We start from the raw sequence: 14,602 nt of genomic DNA, 5'->3' as shown, positions 1-14,602 counted from the left end.
ACATGATTAACTAAAAAGAGTATTCAAGATGACATTCAAAGTCGTTGTAATTGGCACTCAATATTGTTTATAACTTGAGGCTTAACAACTCTTTGATTGATCCCCCATCTACTCTTGAATTCAAAGCAAAAATCCCATTTTTTTTGGCATGCCAACTACCAAAAACTACACGTATTTAGTCATCCACATGTATGACATAGGTCTTATTAAAACTCAACAACTGCACGTATTGTATCAACCCACAATTTAAATTGTGTTAATATGTCTATGATCAATGGCATTAGAATGGGTTGGAGAGGAAGATAATTTGTCTCTGTTGCAAAAAGCACATTGGCGAAAACAAATTATAAAGAAATAAAAAGATTTAATCAATCGATAGCCGGTAAATGTGATGAGATATTGATAGTTATAAAATATCATCATTAGGTTCAAAGTATCTTCTCACATAATCGATAACATTATCAATTGTTGATACAAGTGTCTTGCATTAGAAAAACTTGATACAGAACTGAGCTTTGTGCTCCTATGTGAAGGTCGAGTCTCTAACATAATGTTACTGATATGCTAATGCAATAAAATATCAACAAAATAGGTCATGTTTTTCCTTGGAGATGATATAATATAATAACATTCTTCAAAATGGGCTTCACAAATTCACTCTTCACAATCAAGATCATTAAAAATATGTATACGTTATCTATAAATTAGTGTGATGTATGCAATGTAAACTTACTTGGCACTGGAAAAAAGTAGAATCTTAGCGTTTGAGTTTTGGTGATAATAGGTGTGCACTTTCCCACAACTGAAAAAGTCCAATCCTAATGTTTATGTATTTTCAATCAAATACATGTCAATGATGAATTGCAAGAGGAATGAAAAATATGTCAATGCGTCACAAAAGAAGATGAGAGTTGATATGTTGTCTACCTAGCCTTTTCACACATTAATGATCATCCATAAAGGGTGTTGTACTCTTGGGACTTGGTCAACTTCTTCATGTGTTCCCCTAATGCATGCTACATGCTTTGAGTCGCTTAACTTCACATTGTACATTGCCTCTTATTAGGGGCAATCATTTGTGGATGCCCATGGACACCTTTCTCCATAGTGGCATTTAGCTCTATATTGACTTCTTCCAAGGGTCTTTGTCCTTGGAATCCATGGTGGTTCACAAGATAATGTTATAGTGTGCAACAACTTGTGATAAACTAATATAGCTTGGGCCACAAAGAATTAATTAAAGTATGCACAATCCATATCTGTTTAGTTTTGGTTTAGAGCTAGAAATATGGGTCTCATGCATGGTCCATTGTGTTTTAGAAGTTGATATAGTGGTCTCTATCAATGACCTTCATCATTTTCAACTTGGAATCTCCAAAAGAATTCAAGGTAGAGGACAATATCATGTTTCAAAGGGTAAACATTCAGTGGGGATATGATGAAGATATCTATGAGTGAATTTTGCATTGGGTTCTCTCCCGTTCTTTGGATATCTAGTGCTCAACCCAAAATTGTTGATCATGTTGAAGGAAATTACACATACAAAACCACATGAACTACACAAACCACGTAAATATAATTTGTATTTGAAACATTATCATCCACCACACATTCAAGTATGACATAATATACGCCTTTTTGTATTGTGTGAACCCCACATTTTTATGCATTCACAATGGGTTGTCATAACTCCATATGATGGATACCTCATACATTTTCCCAATGTATAACATTCGTAAGTCTTCATGCCAAATGTTTTAAAGTGGAAGTAAAATTAGTTGGCTTAGAGACAACCCTAATTCCACTATGGATGAGTTACAATGACATGACTTATAGAAAAAATGGCAATGTATCCATTGTGTGATAAGTTCATTTAATGGTGTTGACTTGATCAACAAGTAGTTGTAGATCAACAATACATTAATTTTTTAGGCATAATATTAAAGTATTACCTTTTAAGTATCAAACAATAATGGACTCGGATAAGGATGAGTCATGACCCTACAAGGATCACTAGGCACATTGTATGAAAGTTGCACGAGAAACCCCGCTATGTTGGAGAGGTAGAAAACTTGTCTTTGTTGTGAAAAGAATGTTGTCTAAAACAATCTATAAAGAAAATAAAAAGTTGAGATCCATTAGTGACAACAACAATATCTATGGATGGTTCTAGCCTCTCACATTAAAAAAACTTCATGGTTTAGTAGTGAGATTCGTGCCTTGAATAGGGATTCACAACCCAACCACTTGTTCGATAATAGAATCAGAATCGTGGAGAAATATGTCAATGGAAAAGATAGAGTGTGATGTTTTGTCGGAGTGCCCTTTTCACACAATAAAGCGTGCTTTACTTTTGGGACATACTTAGTCAACTTCTACATGTGTTGTTCCCTCCTATATAATGCATACTACTTACTACTACATAATTTAAACCTTTGCCTTGCTTCCTATCATCTTATCTCATCATTGTCCATCATGGATAGCAATCAAGACTGGTCTGAGTGCCTCATATTCCTCAGCCATTCGGGGCACCGCGAACACATCGCGGAACCCCTATTCAACGAGATCTCGAAGAGAATGAGATACCCAGCCCCCGGCACCATCTTCTTCGAGAGCTCCCTCACGAGTTCGATCCCGACCGAAGCCATTGACGCTTGCCGCATCGCGGTGCTCCTCATTTCCCCCAAGTTCTTGAGGTCGAACCGGTCCATGCGGGAGCTCCAACTTCTGGTTGAGCGGAGCCAGGACACGAGTATGCTGACCCTGCACCCTATGTTCTACGATATCAAGGCGATCGACGAGCACCTAAAGAGTGAGAGTGCGGTCCTTGACAAGTGGGGATCCACATGGAGCAAGTTCGGAGATGATGTCGACATCGAAACATGGGCACAATATGTCGTGGAAATGAGGAAGATGAGCCCAGATATCCTCGTCCCTAACAATGTCGGAGAAACGATGCTTTACATTGCTGCAACGAGGATCGTAATGAAGCTGCCTAGGGACTTACAACCAGATCTGGTACATATATATATGTTCAGCTAAAATTCTTCACACCCATCATTCCTTAACTTAAATGTTACTTACACACACCATTACCATTCCTCAAAATTTTGTGTATGATAGGCTTAGCTTGCTTAGTGCAAATTTCCACCTCTATTTGAACCAATTTTGTGCGTGTTATGATCATGGAGACATTGTGCATCAAATGAATTTTGGCCATGTAGGAATTGAGATAGATACTGAAACATGGATTTATGTTTCTATGATAATCTGAACAGGGAAAACCAATTCGGGTTGCATTGTTGGAAATCGGAAGCAATCCTGCAGGATGCCGGTTCACGACATCGACCTCATTGGTGCGGGCCAACAAGCATGTCTCCTTTTACTTGCACCCAGATGGGTATGATGCCCCGCAGGAGAACCAACGTCCTAAGGCCGGTTTGTTCGGCCAAAGACCAGAACCTGGCCTACCCAATGAATCAACAATAGTAGAAATGTTATTGTTCGAGAATGGCGAGCAAGTCCAAGCCAACACGCTGCCCATCGGGTCTGGTATGGAATGGTGGGAGCTCATTTGGACCGATCGCGGAAGCGTTGTTTACGCGGATGACCACAGTTGTTGGCGCTTAAGGCCCGAGAAGATCCCCCAAGGTTTTGTGTGCTTGTCACCGTGCTTCTTCAAGATCGACACCTTACAAAAGACGAGGAGTAGGCTCTTGGGTTTAAAGGAGGAGTATAAACCTCCATCCAATGAAGACGTCCGAGGCATGGTTCTTATAAGAGAGGACCTTGTTAATTATGTGTCTGCAGAGAAACTCTTGAATGTGTGGGATGATAGTGGCTCCGGAGCTACGCAATCTTTGGCTATCTACACTGGACCGGGTTCTTATGGGTGTTTTGCCTTTACTACCTATGATCCGCCCACTGGCGATAAATATCCGATCCTTGACCGCACTAAATTTCGTTGATGTTGGGAAGATGGGTTCCCCCCCATTTGCTGGTGAAGCAATGGGGTTTAAATAATGGTGTATTGTTTTTTTACTGTAGGGTCCAATCCCAAGTGTACCAAGTGTTTTGATATCAACAAGTAAAATGAAATGATTCCATCTTTCATATTCATGTCTTGCGGTGTTTTGGAAATTTGAAAATTGCTAGTTTCCAATTTAGTTTTATAATAATCTCTTATCATACTTAGAAGTTATAGTCTTGAAAAACACAATTCTTTGTAAAGAGAATTCACGATTACTTCAACTATGATATTCAAAGTTGTTGCGATTGGCACTCAACGTTGTCGATACTTCGAGGCTTAACAACTCTTTTGATCGATGCCTCATCCACTTTTTTACTCATTATCATTAGTTTCTCTTAGAATCATTGTTCTTGAATTCAAATCCCAAATCCCAATTGTTTGACATTCCTAATTTCAATATCCTAACCCCCATCATTGTAACTAAAAGATTTTCATATGATCAAATGTCTACACTAGTGTATAATAACTTCATCATTGTCTCTTCTTTGTGACCTACACCAATAGCTACATCATGTCTTGGCACCAACTCTGGATTTCCTGCTCATCTTGTAAGAAGTAATCATGTTTGGGTGCCAATGGACACCGTTATCATTAGTGGCTTTGGCTCTCTTGCTATCACTTCCAAGTTCTTTCTTTTTGGACTCCATTGTGGTGCATGACAAGATGGTATTGTGCACCACAACTTGGAGTATGCCAGTATAGCTTAGGCCACAAAAAATTAACTAAAGTATGCACAACCCGATTCGGTTTGATATTGGTTTAGAGTTGAAGATATTGGTATTATGCATGGCATGTTGTGTTTTAGAAGTTGATATAGGGGTCTCTAGCAATGACCTTGCTTATTTTCAGCCTCAAATAAGAGATGGAGACCAATATCATGCTCCAAAGGGTAAGGTTGAGTGGGGGTATGATGACGATTACCTTGAGTTTAAAGTGTATTGGGTTCTCTCCTTTTCTTTGGAAATTGAATGCTCAACTCAAGTTTGCTAATCATGTTGAAGGAAATCTATATTCAAAACATAGCCATCCATCCACCACATATTTATGTATAACATAGGCCTTATTAAAACTTAACAACTGGTTGTATTGTGTCAACCCACAATTTAAATTGTGTTAATATTGCTATGATGAATGCTGGGTTAAGGAGAAACAAAATTTGCGTCTGTTGTAGGAAGCATGTTGGTGAAAATTAAGTATAAGGAAACACAAAAATTTAATCCTTCCATAGGTGGTAAATGTGATGAGATACTGATAGTTATGAAATATTGGCAATAGGTGAAATTATCTTCTCACATAAGCAACACGATTTTCGATTGGATTTTCAACTGGACCTCACATTAGAAAAATTTGATGTAGAAGGGAGTTTTGGGCTCCCATGTGAACATTGAGTCAATGACATAATGGGATTGATCTAACAATGCAATAAAACAGGTAATGTTTCTCATTGGAGATGATCTGCAATAATAAATCTCTTTAAAATGGGCTTGACAAATTCAATCTTCATGGTTAATGGTATTACAAATATGTATAGAGCGCTTTAAGCATGTATACATTAGTCTGATGCATGCAATGTTTGAGCTTTAATAAGCCGTTAAATGACAAATGTAAAGTTACTTGAGATTGAATTAGAAGGTAGAATCCCAATGCTTGAGGTTTGTTAGTAATAGGTGTGCACTTATAACCTACAACTGAAGTAAGTCTAATCTCAATGTTTCTCTATCAAAACTTGAGTATTTGTTCATAAATAGAATTGATGGAGTGGATATTGCAAGTTGAAAGAAAAATATAAATGTGTCAGAAAAAAATGAGAGTTGATATGTTGTAAGCCTAATCCCAATGTTTCACTATCAAGACTCGACCATTTGTTTGTAAATAGAATTGAAGGAGTGTGAAATTGCAAGTTGAAAGAAAATGATCAATGTTAATTGATGTGTTGTAAGTCTAATTCCAACGTTTCTCTATCAAAACTTGACCAATTGTTCTTAAATAGAATTGGTGGAGTGGGAAATTGCAAGTTGAAAGAAAAATATCAATGTATCAAAGAAAAAGATGAGAGTTGATATGTTGTAAGTCAAATCCCAATGTTTCTCTATTAAAACTTGACCATTTGTTTGTAAATAGAATTGGAGGAGTCGGAAATTGCAAGTTGAAAGGAAAATGTCAAATTGTGAGAGTTGATATGTCGCCCCTTGCCCTTTTCACACATTAATTGTTGACCAATAAAGGGTGTTGTACTCTTGGGACTTCGTCAACTTCTTCATGGGTTCCTATAATGCATACAACCTATTCCTAGGCCCTTACATAACATCACATTGTACCTAGCCTCATTTAAGGGCCAATCGTTTGTGGGTGCCCATGGACACCATTCTCCATAGCAACTTTTGTCTCTCTATTGACCTCTTCCAAGGGTCTTCATCCTTGGAGTCCATGTTGGTGCGTGACAAAATGTTATTGCCCACCACAAATTAAATTATACACAATGCTTATCTGTTTGGTATTGGTTTAGAGCTAGAGATATGGGTATCATGAATGGCCCATTGCGTTTTAGAAGTTGATATAGCTGTCTCTTGTCTCTGGTAAGCAATGACCTTCATAACTTTTCAACATTGCATCTCCAAAAGAATTGAAGATGGAGAACATTGAGTGGGGATATGTCGAAGATTACCTTGAGTCAAAGGTGTATTGGGTTCTTTGTCTATCTTTGGCATTGCATCTATTGTGTGACAAGGTCATTCCATGAAGTTGTTTCCTTCAACAAGTAGGCCATGTAGAAATATATAGTACCTTTTTAAGCATAATGTTAAAGTATTTCATGTACACACCAACAATGATACAATTAGATAAGGTTTAGTTAAGCATGTACATGAAATACAATAAGGATAAGGGATTGTCCTATGCACATCAATTGGCACATTGTGTTAAACTAATAAGGGAACACCTATTATGTTAGAGAAGAAGAGAATTATTCAAAATATATGTGGATGAAAACAATCTACAAAGAAAATAAAACTTTTTAATTGATATTAAGGTGATGAGATATTCATAGGTATGAAGTATCATCATTAGGTTCAAAGTATCTTCTTGCATAGGCAACTGCCAACAACATTATCGATGGTTGATTCAAGCATCTCTCCTTATAAAAATGTGATTTAGTAGTGAGGTTTAGGCTCCAATGTGAGGGTTGGGTGTGTAATCGAATGGGATTGATTTGTTAATGCAATTAAACATGTAATGTTTCTCACTGGGGATGATTTACTATAATAAATAGATTCTTCAAAATGGATCCAGTAGATCCATTTTTCAAAGTCAAGAGGATTAAAAATATGTATACAATGTGCCTTTGCCTGTATAATCAGTGTGATGCATGCAATGTTTAAGAGATTTGCTAGTGACAAATGCAAATTGACTTGGGATGAAGAAAGTAGAATCTAGTGTTTCACGTTTGGTGGTAATAGGTGTGCACTTACTATAACCGAAATAAGTATAATCCCAATGTTTCTCTATTCGAAACCCCACCACTTTATTGAAAATAGAATTTGAAACAAAAATGGGAAGATGAAAGAAAAATATGTCAACGTATCAAACAAAAAGATGAAAGTTGAGGTGTTGTCAACCTGCCCTTTTCCCACATTGATTGATGCCATAAAGGGTGTCTTACTCTTGGGACTTCGTCAACTTCTTCATGTGTTCCCCTAATGCATATTACTTGCTCCGAGTCACTTAACCTCACATTGTACAACGCCTCTTGTTAGTAGCAATCATTTGTGGGTGCCCATGGACACGTTCCTCCAAAGTGGCTTTTGTCTCTCTATTGACTTCTTCCAAGGGTCTTTGTCTTGGAATCCATGGTGTTGCATAACAAAATGTTGTAGTGTGCAATGACTTGTGATAAACTAGTATAGCATGGGCCACAAAGAATTAATTAAAGTATTCACAATACATATATGTTTGGTATTGTTTTAGAGCTAGTGGTATGGGTATCATGCATAGTCCTTTGTGTTTTAGAAGTTGATATAGTGGTCTCTAGCAATGATCTTCATCATTTTCAACCTCAAATCTCCAAAAGAATTCAAGATGGACGACAATATCCTGCCCCAAAGGACAACATTGAGTGGGGATACGATGAAGATTTCATTGAGTGAAAGGTTCTTCCTTTCTTTGGAAATTAAGAGCTCAATTCAAGTGTGCCAATCATGTTGAGCCCCAAAGGGCAAAATTGAGTGGGGATACGATGAAGATTCCATTAAGTGAAAGGTTCTTCCTTTCTTTGGATTTTGGAAATTAAGAGCTCAACTCAAGTGTGCCAATCATGTTGAAGGAAATTATAGATAGAAAATCACCAAGAACTACACAAACCAAGCAAATATATCTATATTTGAAACATTGTCATCCACCACATCTTCATCTATAATATAACATAGGCGTTATTAAATGTTAACAATTGATTGTAATGTGTGAATCCCACATTTTTAATTCTGTTAATATTTCTCTAATGGATGCCTCACTATGGGTTGTCATAGCTCCATCTGATGCATACCTCATACGTTTTCCCAATGTGTAACATTCTTTAATTCTTCACGCCAAATGTTTTCACAGGGAAGTAAAATTAGTTGCTTTAGAAACAAGTTGATGCCAAAACCCCAATGCCACTATCGACAAGCTATAGATGAGATGACTTGTTGGAAGAACGACAATGTATCTAATCTGTGACAAGTTCATTTAATGGAGTTGTCTTGGTCAATAAGTAGGTGTAGAGCTATACATTACTTCTTCAAGCATGATATTGGAGTATTTCCTATCCACATCAAACAATAACAATAATGGAATCGGATAAGGATGAGTTACAACCCTAGATGCATGATTTGGGCCATTTATGAAAGTAGTACAAGAAAACCCACTTGGTTGGAGAGGAAGAGAACTTTTCTACGTTGCAAAAAGAATGTTAGTGAAAACAATCCATAAATGAAATAAAAATTTAATCCATAGGTCACCACGGTGTCTATCATTGATTAGACCCTCTTCCATTAAAAATACTTGATAGTTTAGTTGTAAGTTCTAACTTTGCATCCCATGTGAAGGAAGGTCTAGTGTATAAATTAATTGGATTGATGTGGACATGCAATAAAACAATACATGTTTCTCGTTGGAGATAATCCTTTGTAATAATTTCCTTCACAAATTCATCCTTCATAGTTGAGAGCATTCAAAATATCTATACAATGCTTTCACCATGCATGTAGTAGTGTGATGCATGCAAATGTTTAATCGATCAACACATGATAAATATAAACTTTCTTGGCATGGAAGAAGGTAGAATCCGAGTGTTTGAGGTTTGTTGGCAATAGGTATTCACTTGCTCACAACCGAAGTAAGTCTAATCAAGATCCAAACCCCGCCCAATTGTTCGAAAAGAGATTCATTGAGAAATATGTCAATGGAAAAGATGAGAGTGTGATGTTTTGTCGGAGTGGCCTTTTTACACAATAAAGTGTGCTTTACTCTTGGGACATACTTAGTCAACTTCTACATGTCACGTTGTTCCTCCCTTCCCCCCCTTTATAATGCATGCCACTTATTACTACGTCCTTCAACATAGCTTCTCATTCTTCTGCCTTGAATCCTATTATCATCATATCTTATTGTTCATCATCATGGATGAGGATTTGGATGGTCATGAGTGCCAAATATTCCTTAGCCATTCGGGCCAGCAGAAGCTCATCGTCGAAGATCTATTCAGGCAGCTGAGGAGGATATTGCGAGACCGACCAGACAGCACCGTCTTCTTCGATCGTTCGGGCGGCTCAATCGGGTACGGTGACAACATTTTCGACAACATTGCGAAGGGGATCAAGTCTTGCAAGGTCGGGGTGCTCGTCCTTTCGCCCAACTTCTTGGAGTCCAAGTGGCCAATGATAGAGCTTGAGGGGCTGTTCGAGCGAACCCTGGATGAGGATCCCATCAGCCTCTACCCTATCTTCTACAATACCAGGGACATCAATAACACCCTGAAAAGTGAAGATACCATTGTTGAGCAATGGGGAGAGACATGGAAAACCTTCAAGGAGGAAGGAGTAGACGTCCAGAAATGGGCTCAATATGTGGTACAAGTGAAGGAGATGAGGGGGACCATCCTGAAGCCCAATGAAACGGTGGCTTTGGAGATTTACAACATTGCCATGAGGGTTGCAGAAATGCTGCCTCCATCTCTTTGTGCACCACGACCTCTGCCTCCCCCTCCATCACAGGTATGTATAACTACTAATTTCACAAACTTTTCCTTAAATCAACCATATGATTTTCTAGATCTGTTATTATACACGCATACCGCATACCGCATACCGCATACCGCATACCGCATACCGCATACCGCATACCGCATACCGCATACCGCATACCACACATATCACATATCACATACTGCATACCACATACCACAAACTTTTTAGGGTTTATTTCTACAACCAAATCTGAATCAGGGAAAGTAAAAACCTCTGTGGTTCCAATTTAAACCTCCCAAAAAAAAAATCAGAATGCAAAATGCTTGAACATAATGTTCTTATGATGAATTTGCAAATTGCAACAGGCTGATTACAGTCTAAACGCATCGTTGGAGATCGGAAAACAGCCAGCACGATGTCAATACACCACATTTGACACATTCATGCGAGCCCAAAGCCATGTCTCCTTTTATATGCAACCAGTTGGGTACAATGGGTCCCTGGAGAACCATCGTCCTAGGCCCGGCTTGTTAGGCCAGCGACCAGAACCTGGTCCGCCTAACGATTCAATAATGATAGACACATTATCGTTTGTGGATGGTGAGCAAGCTCAGCTCAACTCAGTACCCATTGAGGCCGGAAATGAATGGTGGGAGCTCATTTGGACCGACCATGGAAGCGTCCTTTATCAGGACGACCACAGTTGTTGGCGTGTGAAGGAGGATCGGATCCCCCAAGGTTATGTGTGCTTGTCACCATACTTCTTCAAGATCGATACCTTAGAACAACGAATGAACGATCCTTCATTTTCGGAAAATTACAAGGTATTAAAGGAGGATTATATGCCTCCATCAGATGAGGATATCGAAGGCATGGTCGCTATAAGGGAGGACCTTGTTACTTATGTGACCGAAGATGAACTCATCAAAGTGTGGGAGGATCGAGACTCGGGGTTTACCACACCCTTGGCTATCTACACTGGACCAGGTTCCGCAGGGTGTTTTGCATTCACTACTGATGATCCACCCACGGCCGGAAAATATCCCATCATTAACCGCACCAAATTTCGTTGATGTTTCGAAGATCAGGGGACAGATTGGATCCAGTTGTATGTTGTATTGTCAAATATTTATGTTTTCATTTTCATTTATATTTATGCTCAAACCGAACCGAACCGTTAAGTCATGGTTTAAAGGTTTATCGGTTCCAGGCCAAGTGTTTTCTTATCCACCAGCGAGTGGGTTTTGTCTTTGTCTTTCATATTCATGTCAGAATTGTGTTTCACAATTTTTGACTGTTATGAGTTTCAAATGTACTTTTATAATAAGGTCTTATTATACAAGAATGGTTCTGAAACACACGATTTGTTATTAAAGCATTGACGATTACCTGGCAACCACATTCAAAAATCAGCAAGTTGTTTATAATAAGTTGAGGTTCGAGAGCTCTTTGATCCCTCCACTTTTTCTCTGATTTATCATTAGATCCTCTTCGAATCATTCGGCCTTCTTTGATGTCATGGTCTTAAGGTCAAATCTTATTATTATTATTATTATAAACAGATACTTATTCCCGATTTGAAATTTCTACACTGTAATTAAAAGGAACTAATCTGCTCAAATCTCTGCACAAATGTGCCACAAGCTTGGCGTAGTTCACCAGGATTATAAGAGCGGGAAGCACGCAAATAGCTAGACGATAATTACAACATCCAAGGTGTAAGTAAGAAAGTAAGTAAGCCTGCGATGAGAGCCAGGGTTTAGGGTTTCCACATGCAACTGCTGTGAAGAGCAGATTACACAGGAGGTAAGACGCGGCATGGCGAATCGAAGCAAATGGCGCGCGCTTCGTTACGATGGGTCTGCAGGAATATCAGGAGGAAAACGAAATGGTTTAGCGGCTGTTTCTGGTCAAGAAAAAACAAGAGGGCCTCATTGATGGCCAATCTACTTTACCGGCGATCGCCGGTCATCCATCAAATCATCTTTATGGTTATCACTTTTACATTTTCTTACATTTTTGGCCTCCACATAAACCCTACAAACCCCACACCCCGACAATTTCATGACATATCTATCCTTTTGGTTTTTCGACAACATATGATTAATTGTGGGTCATTGTCTCAAGAGTCAAGGTATATGAATAATAAGTGCTCGATATGCGAATATACTACCACTTTCAATGCACATACACAAAGATAGCATTCAATAGCTCATTTGGAATGATCATGGGATCCACCATCCAATGGAAGACATCCTTTCTAGCTTCACCACTTGAAAATCATATATTTTCATTATAATTTATAACATATTTAGTACAACTATTCAACTACAATGCAATGCAAGATACTATTTGTATATTATATATATATATATATATCCTTGCATGGATTTGTATATATAGTAGAATAGTTGTATTGAGTGTATTACTCTAGCCATTTATAAGGCAATAAATGTGCACATAACACATTACCAAAAAATCTATTTTATTTTTATTCCAAAAAATCTATTGAACAAGCTCACAAGGATATGGCCATGCCCACCCGCAAGCGCCATATTCCTTGACCATTGCATTGTGTCAATCTCAATTAGTGTACAAAATAGACTAGATGTTTTATCATCCACGAGGAGTGACTACCTACTTAGAAGAGGAGTTATTGTTCTACAATACAAATTCTCTATGAGAAAATACTGCAAGCACATTTGCTTGGTCACTATCTTGGTGTACATTGAAGTATGACATTTACATTATAATCATTCTCATCTACAAGTCATCATATTATTCTCAAATTACCTTATCTGTTGAGTATGTGGTAAGTAAGTGATGTTCATCCTTCACTACATTTTCATTCCATACCTTGCATGTCTTCATATTTAGGTGATGATGCCACCTCAGTTCCTAACTCGTATGAGTAAGTTCAAAGAAGTGTTAAGGCTCTTTGAGAGCGAAGGCACATTGGGGTATTGATGTACAATTATACTTAAAAAATTCAATCAATTTGCAATGCATGTAAACATTTCCCTATGCAACGTCTATTTTGCATCACTAATTGTGTCGCACAACAACAATACGTAAGCAGTATGTGTATCAACGGTCATAGCGACGTTGTTAGGTAAATGTGCATGTGTGTGCATAGTGCATGTGCTACTCGAGCGGGACAAGGGGGACATGGACTAGGGAGGATATGATATCGAGTGAGATGACATAGAACCCTTTGTGGATAGCCCTCATGAATCTCGTTATGAAACCTAGTTCAAGGAAACTTGGCTCGAGAAATCGTGATTTGGGGAATCATGATTCAAAGAAATGTTTCTTGGACGAATAGTGGTTTGAGGAATTGTGATTCGTGAAAACCTTAGTTCGAGGAATAATGATTCAAAGAAATGTTGCTTTGACTAATCGTGGTTCGAGGAATTATCATTCACCAAAACCTTGGTTCGAGGAATCATGATTTGAGGAAACCTTGTCTTCAACACCAAGAACTGACCTCATCACTCTCTCCCCCTCTACTCAACATGAATACACAAGGAGAATAGGATTAATACCAGTGCTTAATACAACAACCCTTGAATCAAGGCAACACCCATTAATACCAAATATCCCCCTTTTTTAAATAGGGTTTACAATAAGTTATTACAATGGTGAATGCAAGAGATGATTACAAAGAAATAGTTAGGAAATAAGAAGTAAACTAGGAGGAAGAACTCAGTACCCATTGAGGCCGGAAATGAATGGTGGGAGCTCATTTGGACCGACCACGGAAGTGTCCTTTATCAGGACGACCACAATTGTTGGCGTGTGAAGGAGGATTGGATCCCCCAAGCTTATGTGTGCTTGTCACCATACTTCTTCAAGATCGATATCTTAGAACAACGAATGAGTGATCCTTTATTTTCGGAAAATTACAAGGTATTAAAGGAGGATTATATGCCTCCATCCGATGAGGATATCGAAGGCATGGTCGCTATAAGGGAGGACCTTGTTACTTATTGACCGAAGATGAACTCATCAAAGTGTGGGAGGATTGAGACTCGGGGTTTACCACACCCTTGGCTATCTACACTGGACCAGGTTCCGCTGGGTGTTTTGCATTCACTACTGATGATCCACCCACGGCCGGAAAATATCCCATCATTAATTGCACCAAATTTCGTTGATGTTTCGAAGATCATGGGACACATTGGATCCACCCACGGCCAGAAAATATCCCATCATTAATTGCACCAAATTTCGTTGATGTTCCTAAGATCAGGGGACACATTGGATCCAGTTAGATGTTGTATTGTCAAATATTTATGTTTTCATTTTCATTTATATTTATGCTCAAACCGAACCGAACCGAACCGAACCGAAC

At 38.4% G+C, this 14,602-nt stretch overlaps 2 protein-coding genes across 2 annotated transcripts; both read left to right on the top strand.

The window, feature by feature from the left end:
* The first annotated feature begins 2,412 nt into the window (after positions 1 to 2,412).
* Positions 2,413 to 4,124, top strand: LOC147856704 (uncharacterized). The gene is made up of 2 exons (XM_087328901.1): positions 2,413 to 3,018; positions 3,279 to 4,124. Exons 1-2 carry the CDS (start codon positions 2,476 to 2,478, stop codon positions 3,966 to 3,968), a joined length of 1,233 nt encoding a protein of 410 aa, XP_087185027.1. The 5' UTR covers positions 2,413 to 2,475; the 3' UTR covers positions 3,969 to 4,124.
* A 5,503-nt stretch (positions 4,125 to 9,627) lies between these two features.
* On the top strand, positions 9,628 to 11,606 carry LOC147856703 (uncharacterized). The gene is made up of 2 exons (XM_087328257.1): positions 9,628 to 10,275; positions 10,614 to 11,606. The coding sequence occupies exons 1-2, from the start codon at positions 9,682 to 9,684 to the stop codon at positions 11,319 to 11,321; spliced, it is 1,302 nt and encodes a 433-aa protein (XP_087184383.1). The 5' UTR covers positions 9,628 to 9,681; the 3' UTR covers positions 11,322 to 11,606.
* Positions 11,607 to 14,602: the final 2,996 nt, after the last annotated feature.

The sequence above is a fragment of the Azolla caroliniana genome, unplaced genomic scaffold (assembly GCF_043228905.1).
Source record: "Azolla caroliniana isolate FFs.n. ecotype wild unplaced genomic scaffold, voAzoCaro1.0.p SCAF_12, whole genome shotgun sequence".
NCBI classification, from domain to species: Eukaryota; Viridiplantae; Streptophyta; class Polypodiopsida; order Salviniales; family Salviniaceae; genus Azolla; species Azolla caroliniana.
This window is presented reverse-complemented; position numbering and strand designations above follow the sequence as displayed.

Coding starts and splice junctions, on each gene's coding strand:
- LOC147856704 (XM_087328901.1), top strand. CDS start 2,476: ATGGATAGCAATCAAGACTGGTCTGAGTGCCTCATATTCCTCAGCCAT. Junction 3,019..3,278: donor GGGACTTACAACCAGATCTG/GTACATATATAT, acceptor TAATCTGAACAG/GGAAAACCAATTCGGGTTGC.
- LOC147856703 (XM_087328257.1), top strand. CDS start 9,682: ATGGATGAGGATTTGGATGGTCATGAGTGCCAAATATTCCTTAGCCAT. Junction 10,276..10,613: donor TGCCTCCCCCTCCATCACAG/GTATGTATAACT, acceptor AAATTGCAACAG/GCTGATTACAGTCTAAACGC.